The sequence below is a fragment of the Telmatherina bonti genome, assembly GCF_933228915.1.
Source record: "Telmatherina bonti genome assembly, chromosome: 5".
Classification (NCBI taxonomy): domain Eukaryota; kingdom Metazoa; phylum Chordata; class Actinopteri; order Atheriniformes; family Telmatherinidae; genus Telmatherina; species Telmatherina bonti.
This window is the reverse complement of record NC_136623.1, coordinates 12,217,572-12,241,451: the sequence shown is the minus strand read 5'-3', so window position 1 is coordinate 12,241,451 and position 23,880 is coordinate 12,217,572. Positions and strand designations below refer to the sequence as shown.

General features: G+C 39.2%; 2 protein-coding genes across 2 annotated transcripts; one reads left to right on the top strand and one right to left on the bottom strand.

The window, feature by feature from the left end:
- Positions 1-9,150: 9,150 nt before the first annotated feature.
- hormad1 (HORMA domain containing 1) lies at positions 9,151-17,043 on the bottom strand (the record flags this gene model as incomplete). Its single annotated transcript, XM_079240577.1, has 14 exons — positions 9,151-9,246; positions 9,697-9,750; positions 10,664-10,716; positions 10,885-10,945; positions 12,038-12,106; positions 12,279-12,436; positions 13,524-13,675; positions 14,158-14,225; positions 14,317-14,343; positions 14,538-14,558; positions 14,760-14,796; positions 15,260-15,323; positions 15,434-15,575; positions 16,999-17,043. 14 exons carry the CDS (start codon positions 17,041-17,043, stop codon positions 9,151-9,153), a joined length of 1,047 nt encoding a protein of 348 aa, XP_079096703.1.
- A 538-nt stretch (positions 17,044-17,581) lies between these two features.
- Positions 17,582-23,880, top strand: ensab (endosulfine alpha b). Its single transcript, XM_079240687.1, has 3 exons — positions 17,582-17,761; positions 20,540-20,662; positions 21,535-23,880. The coding sequence occupies exons 1-3, from the start codon at positions 17,705-17,707 to the stop codon at positions 21,703-21,705; spliced, it is 351 nt and encodes a 116-aa protein (XP_079096813.1). The 5' UTR covers positions 17,582-17,704; the 3' UTR covers positions 21,706-23,880.

Genomic DNA, 23,880 nt, shown 5'->3' with positions numbered 1-23,880 from the left:
ACAAACTGACACCTCCCATCACCGCTCATCCTAAACAACCGCATGTGTGTTTTGAGGATTCAGCCACGAAATCCGCAGCGGCCTCAAACAAGTCTTAGGGGATCTTCTCCCCCACATGCATCCCACCAAGACTGCTGGTTGTCTGCCCTCCTGTCTTAAGCCAGCCTTGGGGTGGTGAAGCTGCTAATCTCACTCTATAGCCGAATTGGAAATCAACATGTGAGTGCTTGCTGGATGGGAGGAAGGGGCTGGGAGAGGAGAGAAGTGGCTGCCCTTGCACCTTGGCTAGATGAAAAACCCTCAGCCTGGAGAGGAGGAAAGCACTGGAAGGGCAGAAGTCAAACTCCCAAGGCCGTAAGAGAAAGGGAGATGAACAGAGAGAGGAAAAACTTGCAAACTTTTTATTCCTCCCTCTGGCAGCTTCTGGTTTAACCGCGGACCTGAGAAACTCAGAGTTATTGTATATGACATGTACATTCAGTCCAATGGGAAACTTTTCAGAGGCTATGCTATGATGACCTGATTTCATTTAAGTAATACACTACATGTCAAGTTGAACTTATTTACTCCGAGATTTCCAGCTGTTCTACATTTTGCCCACAGCTCCACATCATATTAAAGGGTTTCATTTAAGATGTTTCCCGTATACTCCATGGGAATATTCTCATGTTTTGCAGTCGGTAAATAAACTAAATTTAAAGTAATCAATCTTAAAATTTTATGACAATGGAAAAAAAAAAGCTGTTGTCAATGCCAGGAATTATTTTATCATTGAACTGTTAATGTTATGTTTATGTTTTACAACTCATAGGAGCCCCTGGTCAGATGCAGGAGCAATGTTTCCCCTGGAAGAATCACCATATGTCGTATTTGCTTATTATCCCTGCAACAATGTCCTAAGGCCTGCAACAGTACAGGTTTATCATTGTCACATTTTTTATTTCAGAATTCTCCACACAAGCACAAGGCTGCAGAAGGACCCGTTCAGTACTCATACTCGTTTCATCTTCATCTCTGTTGTGTATGCAGAATGTGGTTTCGTATTGTCTTACTGAAAAATTCATGGATCCCCTTGGAGAAGAAGACATCTTTAAGGCAGAAATCTTTCATGCACATTTTGGAACGCTGCAGAAATCAAAATTACATTTGCTAAAAGCGTAAATATGTCCTACATACCATCTAAGAGAGGGGCTTTTGGATTTGTTGATAATCTTTTTGGTTTTAGGTGCAGAACATGCAGCGTTTGTAAGAAAAACAAACCTGACTGGTCTGACCACGCTATGTGTATGATGGTCCATTGATGCCACCTCTGGATAAGATTAACGTATAGCTTCTCCTTTGCTGTTTTGCACAGTAACACTGATGTGGTATTTGTCGATATGACTGTGTTTTTGTGCTTTATAAAGGTCTCCCACAGTAATACTTGCCCATGTGATCCTAGCAGCCACCGATGAATGATATTTCTTGATGCAGCGCTGTAAGGAGTATTCACAGACATCCAGCTTAGGCTCGCACCACTGCTTTTAAATTCTGAAATTCACCCAGCTTCTCTGAATCATTCAGCTATTTCATACATTGTGGAGGCTGAAATTATGCCAATCCCTTTCAATAAATCTTTCAGGAACATTATTTAATATATAATTGAAAGACTTTCTCTCTAATTTTATTGGCAAACTATAGATTCTTTGTCTGCCTTTGCTCTTTAAAGACATTAGCACGCGTGGTAGCGGTTGCTGCACCAAATAATGATTAAAATCAGCTGCTAACCTTTTGAAATGAAATCTTGTCATCAATAAGTCATTTCAAAGCTTGAAGCATCCCATTCCAAATGTTTAGGGAAAATGTTCAAGGCCTGAAATGTATGATGAATTGATGGATGTTTAGAGCTGTATCATTCTGAATGAATATTCAGAGTGTTTCATATTGAAACATTCTGAGTGTTTGGAGATGAAACTTTTGTTTTTTCATTTGTGCTACGTGACATCTTCATTTATTTTGCACCAGTAACACATAACACTGATCTTTACACATCTTAACAAATCTTACATGTTCCATTTATAATTATCCCAAAAGTATATTAATAAATCTTGCAATGGACCAGTGGTTTCCAAACTGGAGGGTGGGCTAAATTGGGCTAAATAAAACTTTTTTTTTACAGTTTTTACAATGGATAAATTTGTAAAAGTACTCATAGATAATTATGATAAATCAATAAGAGAGACTTCAAGTAATAAAAACAGAGAACAAACTGATGGAGCATATCTGTCCCTGCTTGACCAGTAATAGTAATAATCGATGGTGGGTAATAATGAGACCACAGTCTTTTGTATGTACCAAAATATTCTCATCTAATATAATGAAGTATGAAGCCAAACAAGTTCCAACACCACCTTGGTACTTTTCATCTTCAGCACAAAGAAAAGCCTGCAGGTTACTTTGGAAAGAAACTATCTAACTGACATAGTTTTAATTGTAGTTACCTACAATACAGCCACTAAAACTAAAGACACACTTCTTAATAAGTTTCTTCGGTTCATGTGACGGGAGGGGGGGGGGGCGTGACATTATTGTCGTTGATGAAAAGGGGGCAGAAAAGTTTGGAAACCACAATAGACAAAGATAGACAGTTTTAAGTGTGGATGTGCAGTTTTAGAGGACAGGCCTAAAATTAGCCACATGGCTGAAAGTGTCAATCGTAAATGACACATTTTCACATCACTTTGCTGAAAATTAAAGAGGATTTCCTTTTCCAATACTTATTTGGTATTCTTATTTGGCTTCTTGTGTGGATTTGCAAACTATTTTTATGGATGTTTGCAAGTATGACACGTTCACATTTCAGGGGTCATCTTGTTTAAATGAAGAAAGCCTTTTTAAGCTTTTATTTCTGCTGTGTCACATTTAGAGAGCCAGAACTATTAAAACACTTTCAATTACATCAGAATCCCTGACTCATTGTTATGTGGTATTTTTAGATGTTCCTCCAGTAATATCCCTCCACTGTTTGTTTGCAACACAAGAAATACCAAACCACTTGAATTCGTTGGGAACTCGGGGCAGTAAGAGAAGAGAAGATTTCTTCCGGACCTTGATTGGGATGATTTTTGTTAAAATGGGAAACACAAGCTTTGGAGGAGATTACATTTTCTGAGCACCTTTCTTTAAATTTTTGATAAGGCCAAAGACAAAATGTCAATGTTGATGGAATCTTGATATCTTATTTTTGCCTGAGGACAAGGATAAGGAGACTTACGGTGTTTTCAAATGTCTATTTTTCATAACAGTTTGCTGACAGTTTCTCTGCTGACCTTTAATTTGAGTGTCGCACATATATGTATCAGCAGGTTTCTGTAACAGGATGAAACTTACATCACAATGGTGTGGAAAGTATATATATATATATATATATATATATATATATATATATATATATATATATATATATATATATATATATATATAGATATATATATATATAGATATATATAGATATAGATATATATAGATATAGATATAGATATATATATATATATATAGATAGATAGATATATATAGATATAGATATATAGATATATAGATAGATATAGATATATAGTGTGTGTGTGTGTGTGTGTGTGAATAGATTTTGAAGGATACAAAGTACATTTAGGAGGGAAGAGCATTAAAAAAATCTTGAGCATGTTTGGTGCACATGCTTATTAAGTTTTATAGGTTTTTGATGTGTTTTCATCTCTAGCAACCACTTCAAGGCCGCAAAGGTTAAACGGCAAAAGTGTTTTAGATTAAACTATCTGGAAGAAAATGTTTAGATCAATGCCAAAGTATCAATACCATATCCAAAGTTGAAATCCTTGTCTCACATTAACACATGCTATATGCAGTCTTCTCATTTTCATTTGGCAAATTCATGTAAAACAATTATGAAGCACGAAATAATTTCACATCTTTTGGGATTAGATTGCTTTTCCTGCAGTACCTCTTAAGGCTTAATAAAATGTGTGGCTCTGGCACAAATGCTTACTTATTGATTAGTTCAAACCCCTTTCAAGAGCTGTGAGTCAATTTAGTGTCAGGCTAATTTACCTTACTTAAACTGTACCAAACACACAAAGTGACTTTAAGTTCCCGGGGTTCGAGTTTAGTTCCTGGAACTGACTGTCAAAGGACACCATGCTATAACTCCATGTTATAACTTCCTTCTCTAAAGGAAGGAACTGATAAGTGCCCTGCCTGTCCTTTCCCAAGGAAAATGTCTTCACATTAGTGTCTACAGGCTTCTCTCAAAAAATCACTTCACCATTTATGTTTGCTTTAGCTGCTGAACATCTAAATGCCTATTTTTTTGGGTCTATTTCTGTGATTTTTTTTTAGAAACTACAGTAAATCCACCCATTTAAAAAGATCAATACAGAAATGAAAAAAGAAAATCCATTGCAGATGCCTGAACAGCTGATGCTTGAGGTTAAGTGTTTCTGAGTACACACAGAGGTATGTGTGCTGTGGAAAAAAATAAAAGGCAAGGCATGAAGCACAGAAGTGATCTATGTCCTTAAGCACCTTTGTGTGCTTTGCTGGTGCTCTTGATGAGTTGTCGCTATGACTGGGTGGAAAAACAAGTCTAAGTGATGTGGCCCTCCAGTCACCTGACTATCAGCACTGCCATTGCGGGCCCATATCTGGCCTGGATTCTACGTGGTTCTGCGACGTATGGCGCAGGTATAAGGCAGTCAGTAGTTATTCATCATCCATAATGTTAACGATTACAGCATGTCGATAACAAACCCAGGAGTTAAATGAGTTTGTGCACTCAGCTACGCCTGCGCCACAGCGGTTCAAGGTCACTCCCTCCCGTCCCTGACAGGAGGGATGATTCCCGGGCCATACTACGAGCACACACATCTTCCTTCAAGGTCAAGTGTGCCACTATTTAGAACAAATAGATACATAAAACACTCAGTCTTGTGGGTGGGTAAAGTACGATGCAAGACCTTGGGCTGGGATAAAGTTGGCCAGCAGCTCGTATATTTTGTCCTGTACTTGTATTTCAGCTTGACACTTTGTCACCCCACCCAACACACACCTCATCCACCCTCCATCCACACCCCCCCCCCAGTCACTTTAACATTTTGAAGTCCCTTTTATGTGACTGAACGCAAAAAGTTAGCATTGATTTTCCTCATGTAAGAGCTCACCGGAGTGCAATGTGGACGGATCCTGAGTGTCTCAGGATGACAAACTGTGTTTATCACTCAGCCTGGTGGCCAGCTGAATTTAGACTCCGCAGCCTCCTTTAAGCTGATCTGTCAAACATACCATGACCAAAGCTGCTATTCACCTATGGAAGGTTGGAAAAATAAAACACAGAGGGCCATTGTGTTAGAGCAGGAGCAGGACAAGCCGAGGGCGCATGGTGAGAGGATACACTTGATTTGGAGTCAGTTAGCAGCTCATGCCTATCGTTACGGACAATGGGGCAAGGGCAAGTGTCTCCCTCCCCTCAGCTTTCCTCTCTCCCTCACCCTGTCTCTTGGCGTGCTTCCCCAATGAGACACGAGCCGGGGGCTGGGCGCTCTGATGGCCAAGCGTGACATTTAAACCTCTGCCCTGCGGTACTTTCTGGGGGGCTTTGTAGAGGAGATGGGGGTGCAGAAAGGTCCATATGAGCACAGAGAAAGGGAAATAAAAAGGGGGTACGGTCCGAGGCTCACCCTACAAACTCTCTATTACACGATGCACACACACTCCTCATCCTCCCCTGCCTCCCCCCTGCAGATATCCTCAGTGTGTCACTGCAGTGGGGGCCCCATTGTGCAGCGCTGAAGAAAAGGGCCCTTTGGTGGTAAACAATTCAGCTGTCTACTCTGATCACAATGGGGGCACATCCCATTGCTTTGAGCATCTGTTTTGAGTAGGTGTCGGTCCCCCTTTCTGCTCAACAGCGCTGTCCATACATGCACGGTGTGCGACTAAATCCCCGGATCTGCTGGCCCACCACCACCTGCTCACAGCCTCCCCTCCTTTCATCATTCTGTATTCGGATCAATACTGTTGACTCCGCTGCAGCATCTCTCAAAAGACAAGTTGAATAGCCTTGCTTTGGCTGTTCAGGGGGAATGCATGCTTTTTAAAGTGTGTACAGTGCGGAGGACAACTGTATGCGCTGATTAAGGCACGCATGAGAGAGGAGATGCTTTTTAGGAGCAAGGCACCAGGGTTTGGTTTGGAAGCCTCAGTCTTGCCAGCCATCCCGTGGCAACTTATCGCCCTCTTGTGGTTGTTCAGCATACTTCATTCCTGCTCATAAAGTTAAATATTCTTGTAAAACTGGTTTTTTTTTAGGTTATGTTGTGGTTGAAATGTTTATTCTTCTCCTTCTCCTAAGCAAAACTCGTTATCTTTATTACTTATATGCCATCATTCTTTTAATGTTAACCCTATCCTATATATTTTACTGCTCATGAATCCAAAATGATCTAGTTTGTCTTTTATGCTTGATTCTTTCCCCATCTGCAACATGCACATTTTTAGCAAAAGTTGAAGTATTTATAATCTTGAAAAGGCCTTCCAAGTGCTATACTGCAATAAATAAGTCACAATTTTGGATAAATGTTGCCATCTAGTTGGAATTATGGTGTTAAAGCTGGATGCAAAGCCGTCTTTAGACATTTAGTAAATGCAATAGAAGAAAAAGCTCAATATTTGCGGATTGGAATGTTGTTTATTACTGTAAAGCAGAACAGAAAGGCTTTTCTATATGATTAAATAGAAAGAATAAGAATATTGAGAAGTGTGATTGGATTCAAGGTTTGTCTGTCTTGACAAAGCAATACACTTCCTGGTTTAATGTTGGACTCTTTTCTCCCAGAAATCTTCTGAATGACATATCCTTTGGATTTCCTCCAGCACCTCTGCCCACTATCTGATTCCAAAGGGTTAACAGCGAGCGGGGTACTCTGCTGGGGAAGCGCTAATCAGCTCGGAAACATTTGCTGCCCTTCTGGCAAGGTCAGAGGGGTCATGGTCTCTGGGCTGGATGTCCACTCCGTTCCTCGATCCTCCCCCAACTCCTGTACAGCCCAGCCCCCCCTTGGGGCCTATAGGCCCTGCAGGCACAATCACAGCGCCACAACTATAGGCTCATAGAAGCTGGCTTTAATCTATATGGAGCCCTGGGATGGACTGCGGCTGTCTGTCCATCAGCCTGTCAGTGCGTCTTGCCTTGAACGAACATAGGCGGCCCTGAATTGGAGTTATCGACTAAGACGGGCCGAACCTGGTTCCGTGATTGGTCTACGGTGGCGTCCGGCGGGCCCCTCCTGTTGTTTGACCAGCTGATTGATCTGTTAACACTGGCTGCTGGACGTGTGTCCCTGAATTTAATTTCAGAATTCATTTCTGGGAGATGCGTGTGTACAGAAATGATGAAGAGTCCTTGGATACGAGTGAAGGATTGAGGGCTGAGGCAAAGTAAAAATGCAATTTAGATTTCTTTTTCTCTAAAAATCATTGGGTATTTGGGACGTGCTTGACAGGAACATTGTTGTGTCCTCAGAATAGACTTCCATGCTGGTTTTTTCCCCGTTCAACTAAAATGTGATTAAAAGTTGCCTATATCTGTGTTTGAACCTTCAGGTGTTTATCCAAGTGCTTTTACTGTCACAAAAGGAAATTTATCAAGATAGCTACGTTCCACTGCACATTTCTTTTTATTCTTCCAAGCCACTGGGCACATTTTGTCATTCGGGAGCTTTTTTAAAACAAATTTATTTCCACAAAACAATGTTGTAACGCATTTAACTGGAATATTTCTTATCTATTGAACGCAACTCCACCTGCGAGGAAGGCCTCAGTCATTACTACATTTCAGCATTTATCAATACTCGGAGAAACCATCAGCTGTTAAATTAATAGAAAGGGGGTTGAGAAATACCACAGGAGTCAGGCTGTGAAGTGAGGTAACCCTGGTTCATTTCACAGTTCATAAAGAGTGTCAATGCACCGGTGAGTGGGTATTGTCCACCATGGATTTCCCAGACCATCCTGCTTTATGTCTCTCTGTTATCAGAAATGCCCATAAAAAACACAGACAGAAATAAATGTGATGACCGACACAACCGCTGTTAGGAAGTGAGGACTGATTTGATGGAGTCTCTCCTCCTCCCCCCCCCCTCTGCAGACATGGGAAGGAAGGCTGCTTGGATATGCATCACAAAGGCTTCCTGCAGTATTGATCTGCAGTAGGTTAAGGCAGTCTATCAGCAAATGTCCCTCTCTCTGGGAAAAACAATAGGAGATTAAAAACACACAGCTTGCTGGGCGGGAGGCTGCTGATGGGCCCTTATCTGGGCCCAAAGGTCACTGTGTACAGATATAATCCACTTTCACTTAACAGCTTCATTTAAGGCACCTCACATGCAAATGGAGGCACTTTGGAGACAGAGGCTGTTTTTTTAAAGTTATACTTTTTTTTCTTTTTCTTGAGAGCATTTATACGGGATCTGAAACTAGCTGACGTTTACGTTTTCTTTTTTTCAACTCAAAAAAACATGGGCAGGCGTCTCACGGTGTTCTGCATTACCAAGAGAGCTTCATTAGCTCACATCATCTAATTTATTCCAGCCACTAGGGTCTTAAGATACTTTTAAACATATTAAAACACATGCATGCGAATAAAAACCACTTATTCTAAATTAAAATATCTACACCAACTGTAGGGATATGCACTCAAAATATGCACAACTAGTAATGAAAGCCTCAGCAGTTCTTCAGTACAGCTTTGCTTTTTTGTGCAAAAACAACAGTCTTCATCGTGTCCATTCACTGAAAACCCAGAAAGAAACTTGGTTTTCTTTTATTTCTTTGAAATCTGTAACAAACAAGGCACGCATACCTGTAACATGACAAAACAAGTAACTGTTTCATTGTTCAGTCAGAGTATTTCAACATGAGGAAGACTTATATGAAACTATTGCAACATATTTGATGTGTGTATGTCAAAACCCAACAGAACTACTACAGTATAAGTATTACATCCAAACCTCCAAATGTTTCTGAAGCATGTTAAAAACAGAGAGAAACCCCTTTAAAAAGCAAACAGCATAACATGTTTTCAAAAGACAAAACAGTGGCAGAGCTGCGTTAGCGGTGAGGTTAGTAGTGCTCTTTCGGCTCGCTGAATTTGCGCTTTTTCTTAGCAGTGGGGGCAGCTGATGATTCCTGGCTGCTTTGAACATCATACTGAGAGACCTGCGAACAGCAGAAGAATCGTGCCGCTGACATTCAGTAAACCACAACATTTTTATGTGCACACTTTACAGACACCATCCCACTCTAAAAAACCATAATGATCAAAGCTGACTCATGAGCTGTGAAACAAACAAGGTTCCCTACGCATTTTCCACTTCAAAACTCAGCCTAGGTCTCCAGAAAATAATAGTTTTTATTTTCAGCTCTAGCTTTTGTTGTTATAAATGTATGGACGGATGTAATATGGTTTGGACAATCTATCCTTTAACAGCTTCACAATGATTTGAGCTTTCAGGTAATCCACAAATTCTCTAGACTTCTGTTAGTTAAGTGGATCACAATCATATGACACAGCTTACAAGTATAGAAGCGTTATCCAAAACGTTGCTATTCACAAGCTACTTTCACATGTTTATAACCATGTTATAACTGCTACAAGAGGTTTATTACCATTTTTTCCTTCACTGCTGTCGGCTGCGTGCTGATCACAGTCATGCTCGTTTCCTGTTAACACGCAGACATTTTTAAAAACCTTTGCTCTCCCAGCAACACTTTGCAAGTGTAGCCGTTCCCAGAGGTCATACATGCGTGCCCTCCAGAATACGGTATTAGGTCATTTTCATTTTTGTCTGATCAATGTAATTGTTAAATACAGGGTCAACTCATGTCCATACTGATGTTTAACAGCCCAGTTAAAGGTTAAGGTGACCTTAAAGAAATGAAAACCGCTTAAGCAGGCTTATATATGATGAGCAGAAACCTGATTAAAACAGCTTATTTTTCTGGTTAGATCAAATATATGTGGTTCAAAAATAAAAACATGTCACATTATTTATGTTTAACAGACAGAAAACTCTGAAGAGACACGTGTAAAGGTGTTACTTTAAACACAAAGTTACTTTATATTGTGGACTTGTGGACAGCTGAGTAAAAAGTGGCAGACTAACCAATGTGGATCTGATTATTCGTCCACTTCTGGTCCTCTTCAGGTCCACCTCGACATCAGAGGTCTTCTTCACCATAGTGTCCATCTGAACGGGGAGAGATGGTGCATAATAAAAGTGACCTTCAAGTGCACTCAGAGTGGCCTTTTGCTTCCTGTTTGCACAGAGCTTAAAACCACTGTGCATATCTGACCTACTAAGAGGACCCTCATTTCTATGAATTCTCAATTACAGCCTGCCTCTTGTGTCGCGGCTTGTGTCAAAAGCTGTTGACATGCATGATTAAAGCAGCTATAAAAAGATTTGCTTGATGTTCTAAAGCACGGACAGCTTTGTCATTATTATCTATGAGGTGGACGTTTTAGTCATTAATAAATAAGCACACTTATGCCTTGTCCATTGCATCTTTTACCTGTTGGACATGTAACACGCTCACCATATGTTTAAGGAGGTTAAGCTGTTGTCATGCGTACCTCTGTGACTTTCTTACAAGTCTCAATCCTCTCATGACACTTCATCTGGATCTCTTGAACCATGAAAAATAGAAAAAAAAATCACATATATTTGCAAACTTTAAAGATGTTTTAATTTTAAAACAACAACACGTGTTGTCACATATTATAGAGACTTTTGTCATATTAATACACATCCAAGATCAAAGTGAATCCTGAAGACTATATTAGGTATTAATTACCAGTTTCATCCAGGTCTGTGGACTCCTCATGATGCTCCTCCACCTCTTTGGGGTCAATGCTCTAAAGGTTAAAACGTGTTATCGCAATCAGTAAGCGTAATCACACTGACTAAAAGAACAACAGTATAATAGCACACTGTGACTCATCAAGCTCACTTATAGTCTTCCTTTGAGCATTTTGCACTTAATGTTAGTCAAGACTCTGCTTCATGCTCTGTCCACTGATTCACATCAAACTTTTGACTCAAAAACCCTTTGAATAAAATTCTCCAACACAGCAGATTGGAAAAGAAAAGATCTTGCATGATAACATTTTTTAACATCCGAGTTGAGCTCATTCAGAGCAATAACCTGCCCGTAATTAAGATGAAAACGTCTGCAAAATCAATGTAACATCATAAACTCATAGACACAGTGACGTTTCATCTCTGTGTCACTGCGATAATTTAGAGCTGATCACAACTATGTCAGCGGGGTACTGTCTGTAATGGAAAATCACTTAAATTCAACTGAACCTTGCCATGTAATAAAAAAAAGCTTACACCCAACGTATAAATGCATCTCCATGTGTGAGATCACAACAAGCTAAATAAAGGATATGGGTAGATATTTCTCTACTCATCACATAGAAGTTTTAGGATTTTTTAAAAATAAAAATAGATTTTTGTTTGGATTATTTCAGTAGAAAAAAAAAAGACAAAATCACAAAGCTAAAGACAAGAATAAGTGAAATATCTAGAAGAGCCTGTTAGTGACAGAAACCTGTTACAGCACTGGCAGCTGTCATGCAATAAACATTTTTGACATGCTTTCATGTCACATGCCTGTGGTCTCAAGCAGTAAATACATTCCCAACTGAGATTATTGCAGGAGGGAAAAACACTGAATGAATGCACAGGAAGGCAAACCAGGGCAGGAAGCACCATCACTGAGTTACTCTGTTATTGTTTAAAACAAACATTTTAAGTTATGATTCTCAATTAAATCATTTCACAAAATGAATTCTTTGTTAAAGTATATAAATATATGAGAAAAGCACGGGGGAAGAAAAAAAGGTATACACGTATATAATCACCTAAAACATAGGTAGCATGTTGATAACTGTTCCCATGGAGACTAGAAAAAGGACAAAATATCTGAGTGGCACACTAACCTGAGTTACGATCTGGTCTTCATCCATCTTCAGAACCCACTTTTCCTTGGCAGTGATACTCTCCTCCACCTGCAGAAATTAAACACAGCTATAAAATGAGCTCTTGGGAGCCCTGACTGCTGGAAACCTTCTTGAACATGAGACCAAGTTGAACCCTTAAAAACTTTTTCCCACATAAAAATGTCTCCACATGGGTTTTGGCATTTTCCATCTTCCTTTTTTTGCACCTCTTCTAATGCACCTGCTCTATTCTTTGCTTCTCTGTGGCCATGTCGAACTTCACGCAGTGGAATGGGGTGGCCACCTCGCCCATGGTCAGTTTGATCGGCTCCTGCTCAAACTCAATGATGCCGCCATCTGCCTCCATGAAGCCTGGGGGCTGGTAGTCCAAAGGAGTGACTGGAGAGATGCAAACATAAAGACAAATACAGTCAAACATGATTAACACTGAAAAGGACACTGTCTGGTCCTGCTTAAAGTCTCAAAAGAGATCATTTTATCTATTTCATCTAGTAGCCTGTTTAGTGAGTTTCAGATCAGGTTTGACACACTGGACAATGTTGTTCAAAGGTCCAATGACTATGATGTTGTGAAAGCTCAAGGTGAAGTTAAAAATATAATCACCTAAACAGACACTACTTCTTTGTCTTCCTCCAAGTTTACAAGCAAAGAAAAATATGTAATGGTCATAAAGAGGTAGTTCTCTAACCATTAAGTATCTAAACCTATTTTGGCATCTTTTTTTTTTTTTTTTTTTTCCCCCCCCAATTCTTTACTTCCCAAAAGTGTTTACCATACAAGTTTGGCATCCTTTCTTCCCAGAACAACTTCACCTATAAAATCTTTTAATTATTTTACACATTAACTATTTTATAAACATACTGGCAATAACAGTAAATCAAAAAATTATTTTAAAAAAAGAAAAAAAAGAAAGGGTTTTGAAAGAAATTGCAGGTTCAGCTGCTTTGACCACTTTATCTGTGATAAAATGACAAAAAAAAAAGACAGACATATCAAAAGAAATGCAAAACCATCCCATGCAACCCCACAAATGTCTGCCAAATCTGCACTTCTGAGTGAAGCTAAGAGCAGCGCTTTGGGAGACATGTTTTTCTTTTATTTTTCTTTTATTACGGCTCTTTGAAAAGTCAAAATGATGTGATCATGCTGGTGTGATCCTACACCCCTGAGAATAAGAGCTTAAAAACTGTCATCACTCATGCAGAGTATTTACAACCAGATAAACAACAAAAAGCAGGAACTAATTACAGAAATGATCATTTCATCTTCCAAAATCAAATTCATACATTAAATATATTTTTAATATAATTGAATTTAACACTTGAATACAACAAAGATAACATTTCCGTAATATTCTAAATGAAAGCCAACCTGTAAGACACTTCAGATAAACCAATGACTGTTAGAAGCTTTGAAACATTGTTAACACACCATCTTACTTCATATATCTGTGGGGAAGTCTTACCATCATCATAATAAGCCAGCTTCATGTTGAGGCAAACATTTTCTGGCAGAGGACCCAGGTTCTGCATCAGTATGAACAGCTTCCTCACCAGCAGGATGACGGCTTTCTTAGTGTTTCCGCATGACAATGTCGACGCATTCTCGTTGTTGTTACTGAAGACGAAGACGAGCAGAGTGAGAACACAAACCGTCAAGCCAGTGTTGCTTGAATGAAGCTGCCATTTTAATTGCTTTCCCCAGTTTCCATAACATGTTAAAAATAATCATTTCCGTGGTGAGATCTAAACGGAGTCTCTTTCTGTAATAAGTGACAATCTGACAAGTGCTCAGGTGGCGTTGCAACACAACATTTAGTACTCCACATGTTTGTAGCACAGTGGTGCTGTGAAAGTAGAAGGTAGCTTCTTCAGTAAAACATATGTTACACAAGAGTGTCAAGCCAAACAGGATGGGATTCCTTTCAAATTTAGTCCAGATGGTGTCATTTCACACCATTCATGCAATCTTACCAGCTGTTGAGCTTTTTATTACATGATGCACAGACATAATGCTTTTTTCTTTTGGTTTAATAAATCATCTATGTGTTCTCTTTCTTGTGTCAGTCGGTGCAAGCAAACTGTTAAACATGAAAACACCTTTCAAAATCCATCTGTGCCCCTCCTGCAGTGTACTGGATCCTAAACTGGTAATACTCTGTCACTTTCTGAAACGGAACAAAAGACAAATGCTGTATATGCATATAAAGTCCTCATGCGGACGGTTAAAAGCATGTTTAAGACAGCAAGGACCTTTACCTGGGGGTTCTCTGGGTCAGTATAAATCTAAAAAAAAGATGAAATAGAAAAACATCAACACCACAAATATTCTGTTTGTCTTTTCTTAAGTTACATAATGAATATTGAATATTTCAAAACCCAAAAAGGGGTAAGGAGACGCTGGAAAACTTTGCCTTAACGTGTGTATCTCAATTCAAACATGCAGTAAGACCACAATTAAAGATTAGTAAAATACTCACAGACATTATAACTGTCCGCAGCTGGTTTGGGGCAAAACATAAAAAAATAAATAAATAAATAAACACAAAATAACTACATTAACAACTACATGACAAAGAAAAAGAAAAAACATGAATACTTGTATACTTTGCTGATTGTGTTGACTTATTTTGTCTGAGCCATAATAACTCAATTAGGTGCATGTTACCAATCTTATGGAAAAGAAAAAGAAGTTTGCTTACATATTTCTTCTGGATGGCATCAAAGCACCCTTGCATCCTAGAGATATATGAAAACTATTTATTTATTAATTTCCAACATGCAATCAAGTCAGCGAGCCTTGAGTCGTCATAACAGAAAACAAAACTCCATTTTATACAATAGAGCACAACACAATCAAAAAGAGAGGAATGACAGAAATTATATAAAAACTGAAAAGAAAAATCTTTGTCGACTTGACAATTACACTCAGAGCTACAGAAGTCTCCTGTATATGCTTTTCATTTAACCTCAATACAGAAACATCGACGTTTGGCTTTGACTTTTTATTTTGTGCTCTGTATTTATAATAATTAACAGTAATAGAGTATTAACAGTTTGCATGTTAACCATTCTTAATCCAACAATGAGAGTGAGATGGTTTTATTTGATTACTTTCCTTTATTAAGTTCACTCCTAATTTCTCTTGTTTTTCATAAGGAGTTAAGCTCTGGTTAGCATGTGTCAGGTAAGTGTAATTTACCAATTAAGTATCTGAGAAGCACCGGGACAGTCGCGCTCCCCTTTGAGGATCATCACTTGCTGATCTGTAAAGAAAAAAGTAAATAAGAAATTTGTATGTAAATATACAAGAATGGTGAACAGATTTGTTAAAAAAAAAAAAAAAAGAAAAGAAAAAAGAGATAATAAATCTCACCTTCCACATATTTACTCCCATAGGCTCTCTCTGGAAAAATCCCCCTCAGATATGTGATGCCAGACACTGCAATGGCAAGCAGCCTCTTCACAAGAAGGAAGGACTGCTGCTCGGAGACAACCTCGGTAGGCAACAGCTGGGCCTGCATCAGTGAGACAAATTAACCAAATACAGTGCTGATTAGTCATCCTAATAAAATAGCCTCTATTTTTCTTATTTAAAAATTCAAAATGAAATCTTATTTCTCAGACTGTGTATCATTATTTCCATTCACATACTCTCTCTCTCTCTCTCTTCCCAGTGTAAGCTTTTACTGACTTTATAATCATGTAAAGCATTACCATAATTTTTTATAAATGTAATCTTCACCTGTTTCTCTGCTACTTTTGTCTGACACTTTTAGAGAAACAGTAGAGCAAATTAGTACTTTCACCATTATCTAAAGTGAAAAAGTAGAAGACTTCACTAAAAAGTACTCAGTATATGTATTATATGTGTTCAAAACAGTGCAGGTTGCACATAATTTTCCAAATACAAATGAATACAAATAGGTTTGTTGTTTCCTAAATATAAACAAAAACACTTTTTTTTTCCACCTGGCAGGTTTATCTTCGCGGTAAACATGATAAACTCGTGATTAAATAGGAGACAAATGCCTAAAAGCTCTGGCTTTATAGTAAAATAAAGATCGTACTTTGAATTTTTAATGCAAAACATCAAGAACTGCATCAGTATTTAATTAATTAGGAAGTTAAAATTACAGTAACATAAAGAAAATTACTCAGCACAGATATATTAAAACATTTTCAAAATTATATTAAAAACATATTTGGATTTATAATGTAAAACTTCACTGTGAAAAAGTTTTACTTCGTCATTTCTTATGCAGTCACAGGCTAGCTTGTGTTATTAACTAGTTCGATGACATTAGCTTGTCAGGTTATCTTCATTTTTTACCTGTGAAGGCCTCACTTGTTGTGCACATGCCATGACTTCAGGGGAAGACTAAATCCACACAAGATCTGCAAAAGCAAAGAAATATTGGAAAAGCACGGACCAGCTAAAGTTAAAAAAAAAAAAAAAAAAAACACTCGAGCAATCACGTGCTATTTAAGACACCTTGCTAGCTGACTAATTATCTTTATTAGAAAAAGAAGAAAAAAAAAACATTCTAAAATAAGCGTAATTCCTACCTTCATCTGATATTAATACACGCATATATAAATAGGAAGGAAAAAAAAAAACAATCTAATACGATCCTTTTAAAATAATGATCTTAGCCTTTACCTTTCAGTGTTAGCTGTGGATACCGGTAATTGTTTGATTGACAGGTAGCAACAGGGTCACCCCAAAAAGCCCATCACATCGCAGGGAGTGTGACTTGGAAGTACAGGCAAAATATGTAACAGCCCAGTAATAACATGGTAGAAAGGAGGATTGTCTATCAGTGTGATACAACGTGTTGTTAAATCTAATCAAATCACAAATTTACTTTGTGTGTTATTTACATAGACTGATGGACGTAGATGGACGTAAAGAGATGTACGTAGCCTCCGTGACGTCACCCGTAGGTTGTGAAGAGCTCGGTGGGAGGTTCCTACCATCGCCATCTTGGCAGGGGCATGCGTGTCGTCTCGTTAGGTAAATACAAATATGGGTAAAGAGGTGGAGCTGAGAGGTGGAGCTGTGAGCGTCAGGGTGGATGATTGACATTGACCGAACTCCGAGCTGCCTGTAGCCAAGGGCTTACTGAGCTAACCCAGAGATAACAGGAGCTAACCAGCTAATGGAGGTAAGATTAAAAAGGAGGTTTTTTTGTTTGGGAATTTACATTTATGGCAACAAAATTAGATTGATAATAAAATATTGATCTGATTTGGCAGGGTTAAAGAAAAAAAAAGACAAACAATACTAAGTAATTTGTGTTGATGCAGTGCAGTGCAGCCCCCGCATCACTCACAGCAACCAGTGTACAAATCTATTGGCCAATAAGGTGTCAATCACACAGGATTGCTTAACTACTTGCATCCTATTGGATTATTTAGGTACATGATTACTTCCCTATTGGCTACTGTATATGCCACTCACAAGTAAAACCGCCCCCTCTTATGATGATGTCACATCTCGTTTCGCCATTTTTGTTGGGGAGCAGTCGTGTTCAGAAAAGCAGGATTAGATCCAGTGCAGGTACATCTCACGGTACCTCAGTTAACCAACCCCCTTTAAGTTGTGTGACATACAGGGCACCCACTTATCCACCACACTCAGACAATGTCGTCTGAAAACCTCGACTCAGACACGCAAGTGGACTACGAGGACGAAAAACAGGTGGGTTGCTAATTGTTAACCCCCGAGCATGCTAACTAGCGGTGGCTAATAAGAGCTAGCACAAGTCGAGTGTTTGTATTAAGCTTCGTGCAGCATCAAACCAAGGAATAACTCTTGACTTTACACGTACAGCTGTTAAAACCCATTAGATGTGTGGTAATCATGACATTGGCTTTAGCTGTCATTCGATTCATTGCAGCAAGCTTGTCTGTCACTTTGTTTTGTCCCTTGTCTTGTGTCATTGGCTGGTGAGCCCACAGCAGCTTGGGCCTCAATGGTCTGTACTGGGGGTGCTGGTAACGTGGCTCTTGGCAGCCTGCAGTCATTAAACACAAAACATTTAAGTGTATACACTTAAAAAAAATTGTGAAGTAATGTCATTTTACAAAGCGCACGGAACATGCCTTGTCCTAATAGTTGCAGTATGGGTTTTCCTCTGCATGCAGTGCCAAGAACTACATATTTTGGTTCAGGACATCACCAGATATCGGTTAATAAAGTATCAAATTGTATATACATCATGTCTTTTTAGTCAAGTGTGACAACTTCCCTTACAATGCCTGAATGTATTACTAACAGTAAAGATAATTTAAAAAAAAACAAACAAAAAAAAAACAATGAAAAAGAGCTTATTTTTAGATTATGATGTTTTTATGAAGTGTCAGATGGAAAAACTTACAGTACAGTTTTTGGTAATATGTTTATTTTTAATCATCTGAGCAGAAATGCCATCTTATGTTTTGTTTGATTGGATAACCCGTAAATTTAAATTGCTTTAACTAAAAGACATGTGGCAATGACAGGTCAGGATGTGTTGCCCAGCATTTACTAAAATCTAAGTGGTGCATATTGTGACGTTTGAAAGTCAGACTTCTGTTATATTTTGGCTTCAATACAAAATGTTGATGCAGAAAAATAATGCATTTTACCTGTCATAAGCTGCAGAGAAAGGAAATTGCCCATTCCCGTGATTTCCAATTTCCAATGAAAACAAAATTGAATCTGAATTTCTTTCAAGAAGCATTTTATTTTCATTATTGTTACATTCATCAAATATTTGTAATGTGCCAAATTCAATAATGCATCTAACACTTTGTTTAAACATGAAAGTGTGCAGGTGTTGATTATTCCACTGTGTGATATACAGTTGTGATAACATGCTGGAACAAGTAGATACAACATCACTCTCTAATCAGAGTGTTAAGGTGTCAAATAGATCCTGGATCTCTACCTGAGGGAAATTTGACAGTTCTGCATGTAACAGTTTGAAGCTCAAACAGTGATTCCACAGTGAATGCGTTGTTGGATATTGCAGTTTCCCTGCATTGAAACCGAATATAGTAACTCATAAATTTCTCGCCATGAACCTAAGTGAATCAGCACACTCCGTGCCACACGTTCCCCCTCCTCCTTAGGGAATCTGTTCATCGGCTTCTGTGTCCTGAGTCACATTTTATCCGTGCTTCAGCAAGCTTTACAGGACGAGTACCCTATCTTGACTCCATAGCTGAAGTAGGCTTGTGCCATGCACCATTTGCTCCTAATATGCATACAAGGTGTGCATAAATGGCTTTTGTAGTTTGTCCCATGTTGCCCTATATAGATTTTGCTATTTAATTTCTTAGTGTTAGTGTTTTGTTAGTACTAAAAACCTTTGACACAAGGGTGTGGCCCAGTTTTGTGAGCTCAGTGCTTACCTGTCAAGGACTTTAATGACATGCGTCTTACCAGTCTGGCTAGAATTACTGAGCAGAAACAACAGTAACACGTAGGTTGTCGAAATAAATGGGCCTTTCATGCTTCAGCCGCCTCCATCAGAGTGCTCAGCCACACCTGTAAGTTAAAGTTTGTTTCCCTGAAATCCAAAGTTACGGTTTATTTCTTTAAAAAAAAAAAAAAAAAAACACACACAAGTACACAGTAAATTATTTCATTGTATCAGAAATTAATTATATAGTTTAGGATAAATGTTGCTTATGGTAGAAAACACATTAAACTGAAAGAAAGAAAATGTTTCCAATAACTCAGGACATCTGCTCAAATGTATTAAAAGTTATAAACGCATTACTAGCTATGAGTTTATTACTTTTAATGATTTGACAGTACAGAACATTGATTATGTGTATCTAATTTAATTATGGGCACATTGTACATAAAGGTTCTCAGTGCTGAACTTTGTATTGTTTTACAGTCATGGTTTAACATAAGCAGCTTTGCTAAATGCCTTGTGAGGGTCAGAGAGCATTCTTCTGCAAGAATTTGAGTTGTTTTATAGAAGCATGCAGATGGTTTTATGTACAACTCTTCATATTCAAAAATAGCAAACAAGAAATGGTCGTATAAAGATCCTTCAGACGGTTCTGCAGTTGTTTTCTTCAGCTCTTGTCTCTAAGGTGTAGTAGCATTATGAGACTGCAACGGGAGAATGGTCATGCTGTGACTCATGCCATCACGAAGTATCTACAGCTCCCACAAGTTACTGTCATACATTTTAGCCCACTTCACACAAGTGGGTTAAAATTTCAGGAGGTTTAAAAGTGATATTTTAAGTTAAGTGCTGCTCTGCTCCACTGTAGATTTCAACACGTACACCACGTTGTTTTTGTAAAAGTACCAGAATTTTTTGAATTGTTGGATGACCATAAATAAGTGCCTGTCAAATTACCAGCTGTTCCAGTTATGTGTAAAGTTTCCTGAGGCCATAGCAGATGACTCTTTCTGGTCCTGTTTCCTGCTAAATAATATTGTTGATGTCAGTTTTTCTTCTTGTATCGACAGGACTCTCAGGAGAAGAATACAAACCCGGTGAAAGCCGAGGAGGCCAAGCTGAAGGCTAAGTACCCTGGCCTGGGCCAGAAACCTGGTGGCTCAGACTTCCTGATGAAGAGACTACAGAAGGGGGTTGGTTGCAATGTTTTTGGTCACAACTTAGAGACAGGATTGTGTCTCATGAAAAACTCGACCCAAAAAGTGTGTTAAAAACACCAAAAACTTTAAAAACACAATAAAAATAATTGCTGCTAACTGTTTTAGCAGATGCAGCCACGTAAAGGCTAACTTGAAAACAAGGCACAGACAGATCTTGGCTTCATTGTCTCACTTTCTTTCACATGTAGGAACACATCTGCAATTTTAAACATAGAATGGTTGCATGTCTCTTCCAACTGAAAAGCAAGTTTTTGTCAGCGTTTCAAGGCTAAATCCATCAAAGCAGAGAGAGAAATGTTTAACCGCTGACCAGAGACCGGGGTTCAGTGAAGCTACGGTGGGAGAATGTGAAAGGCCAGCTGTATGATGGGGGTACTTATCATTTATATTTTTAAGCAGGAGAGCAGAGAACCAATGCTTTTCTTTCTCTTTCTCTCCTTTCTCGCATTTCCATGACTGGGAAAGCGTTTGCTCTCTCCACCTCCACATATATAGTATGCTACAGATAAGTTGTCCCCCTGGAGGCTGCTGAAAGTTGTTCTGGGAGACGTGGGAAATCACTGGCTAGGAGTGGGAGTAGCCAAGGCAGGCTGAGGGAAAAGGGCAAAAAGAAATTGCAGTATTTCATCATGAGCTCATCAACACCATCAGAAAATGATTGATAGTTATGTAATGCCATACTAAAATAAATGTAACTAAACATGAAAAACAAGGGTTCTTTCAGAACCCCATGTACAGTCCAGTCCATTGCTGATGTGTGTGTCCACAGCAGTTGTGTATGAATTAGTCAAAGTTGTGTTGTTGTGCCAAAAGTGAGAATGCTCTTTTTCTTTCTGCTTAAACAGCAAAAGTATTTTGACTCGGGTGACTACAACATGGCCAAGGCCAAGGTGAAGAACAAGCAGCTTCCTGTGGCGGGACCCGACAAGAACCTGGTGACCGGCGATCACATCCCCACGCCACAGGATCTACCACAGAGGAAGTCGTCCTTGGTGACCAGCAAGCTAGCTGGCTAGCCTTCATCATCGCAGAGGCAACTTCGGCTCCCCGGGACTCCAGGGAACTGTCCGTTCTCCACCTCACCTGTGTCCCAGATATGTCCACCTCCCCTTCCTCTCGCTTCCCTTTTCATCCCCAGGCACCACTGGCTTTAACATATCGGGCAGAGTTGTATAAGTTAAAACTCCATTTGCTTGTATGTGGGCGGGGTGGGGTGGGATGGATGGAGGTTTTGGTGACCACAAGGCCGTGGCCCTCTGCCTTTCCACCACGCACAGCTCCGCCCCCTCTGCACACTCTGCTCTACCGCCTCCCTTATATCTTGGTTTTGAGTGTTCCAAGATGCATTTGCAGTAGGTGTGTGTCATCAGGCAGGGTGGGATGGGGTGAGTTAATGCACTTTGTATTCTGTATAGTGTGTATTCTTTTTTTTTTTTTGCATCCTGAATGACACCAAAATAATGTGTGCAAAGGAGTTAGGAACCATGGTTGCAACTTGTTCTTTGATCTTCACGCTCCCTTTCTTTGCTGGTGGTTGGCTTCTGCAGGAAGGCGAATGTGAATAATTGCTTGCATACCAAATCTGTTAGCGCTAGCTGTTTAAGACGGATTTAGCATTCAAGAATGGTGTGTACTTTGTGTCTCACACTTATGCCACTTTTTTTGTCGAATACCACGTGGGGGGGGAGTCAACAGCTGCAGCTAAGCAACATGTGGATTTAAAAACACTTTTTTAGTCTCTCCCTGCTGACATTGTCTTACTCACTCCTGTTCTCTAAATATGCTGCATGATTGTAACACGAAGCAAACAAAAGAAAAGAGCGTGTCTTTTTCACAGCAGTGGAGCATCTGCATAGTGATTAAAAATGCTCAAAAACAAACTTAAAAATCCCTGAAATGTCCACAGTCACACATCCTTCACATTTTGCTGTGCTGACAATCCATGTATTCACGCTCGTTTTCGTATCCACGGGAAGAGTCACCTGAGTGGATCTTTGTTTTTTAAAGGCTTGGGAGTCTTACGAGTCTCTGAACCGCCTGTGTTCAGCTGCATCAAAGTTTGTGTTTACTATGAGCCGAAAACATTTTGGAGGGATAGAATCACCCTCCTGTACATGCTCCTGTAAATGATACCCACACAAGCACGTAATTGGTGATAAGCTTGGCGCTCTGATGACTAGTCCAGCTAGCATGCCTTAAAGAACTGGTTGTGCGAAGTCAGATCACTTGGAAGTTCAGGCTTGGAAGTTTGTTTCTTTACCAGATGAGCCAAAATCCCCCACTGCAACTACCAGGCCAAGAGGCCATGGATACACTGGCTTTTTGGATGCGATGGTTGCCATGCCGTCATGTGGCTAACATAGCATGACAATGAGGCAGACTGCAGCCTTACATGATCTGAGGGGAGATAATTTGATACAACCATCCAGATCATTTTCCTTTCCGCTACCTTTGAAACAGGAATTTAGAACTGCTATTAGTTTGACGTATTCATCCATAAAAGTGCTGTTTGGATGTCAGCAGTAACTGGTCATTGCCTTGGTAGTTGTAATCTGCAACAGCTCCTGTGCTGTAAGATTTCATAGTACTTTTATGGGTGTGACCGGACTTTTATATATATGTGTGTTTTTATATATATATATATATATATATATATATATATATATATATATATATATATATATATATATATATATATATACATATATATATATATACATACATATATGAATATGAAAGTCATCTTCAGACACAGTGGTTCCTTGTTCCATGTTGCCCTCTTTCACAGCCGTTACTACGTAAAAGAAAAAAAATCCCCAAAACTGATGCTGGCATATTCATGTACTTTTACTGCCAGCTTCTTGTACAATGTTTTTTTTTTTACAGACACACTACACAGACTGATCTTTGATCTCATGGGTGTCAGAGGGTAAAGATCAGGCAACTTGATAAGTGTGGCTTTGAAGAGCGTCAGACTTAAAGTGGGACACTGCATGTCAGCTGGACCACACTTAGCAAAGCAAGGAGAGCTTTTATAACACATGGTGAGAGGGCAAAGTGTGAGTTTGTACGATACGTCAAAGTCCCACCTGTTACTCGAGTCAACCTCTGAACAGGTCAAAGGACAGATCACCACATCTCCAGACTGTGAATGTGCACATATTCAAGAATCAGAACTGGATGCCGACACT

What these genes read in the sequence shown, in the direction of transcription:
- ensab (XM_079240687.1), top strand. Translation starts at nt 17,705, where the DNA reads ATGTCGTCTGAAAACCTCGACTCAGACACGCAAGTGGACTACGAGGAC. An exon ending in ACTACGAGGACGAAAAACAG is followed by an intron (nt 17,762 to 20,539) that starts GTGGGTTGCTAA and finishes TTGTATCGACAG; the next exon opens with GACTCTCAGGAGAAGAATAC. An exon ending in TGAAGAGACTACAGAAGGGG is followed by an intron (nt 20,663 to 21,534) that starts GTTGGTTGCAAT and finishes CTGCTTAAACAG; the next exon opens with CAAAAGTATTTTGACTCGGG.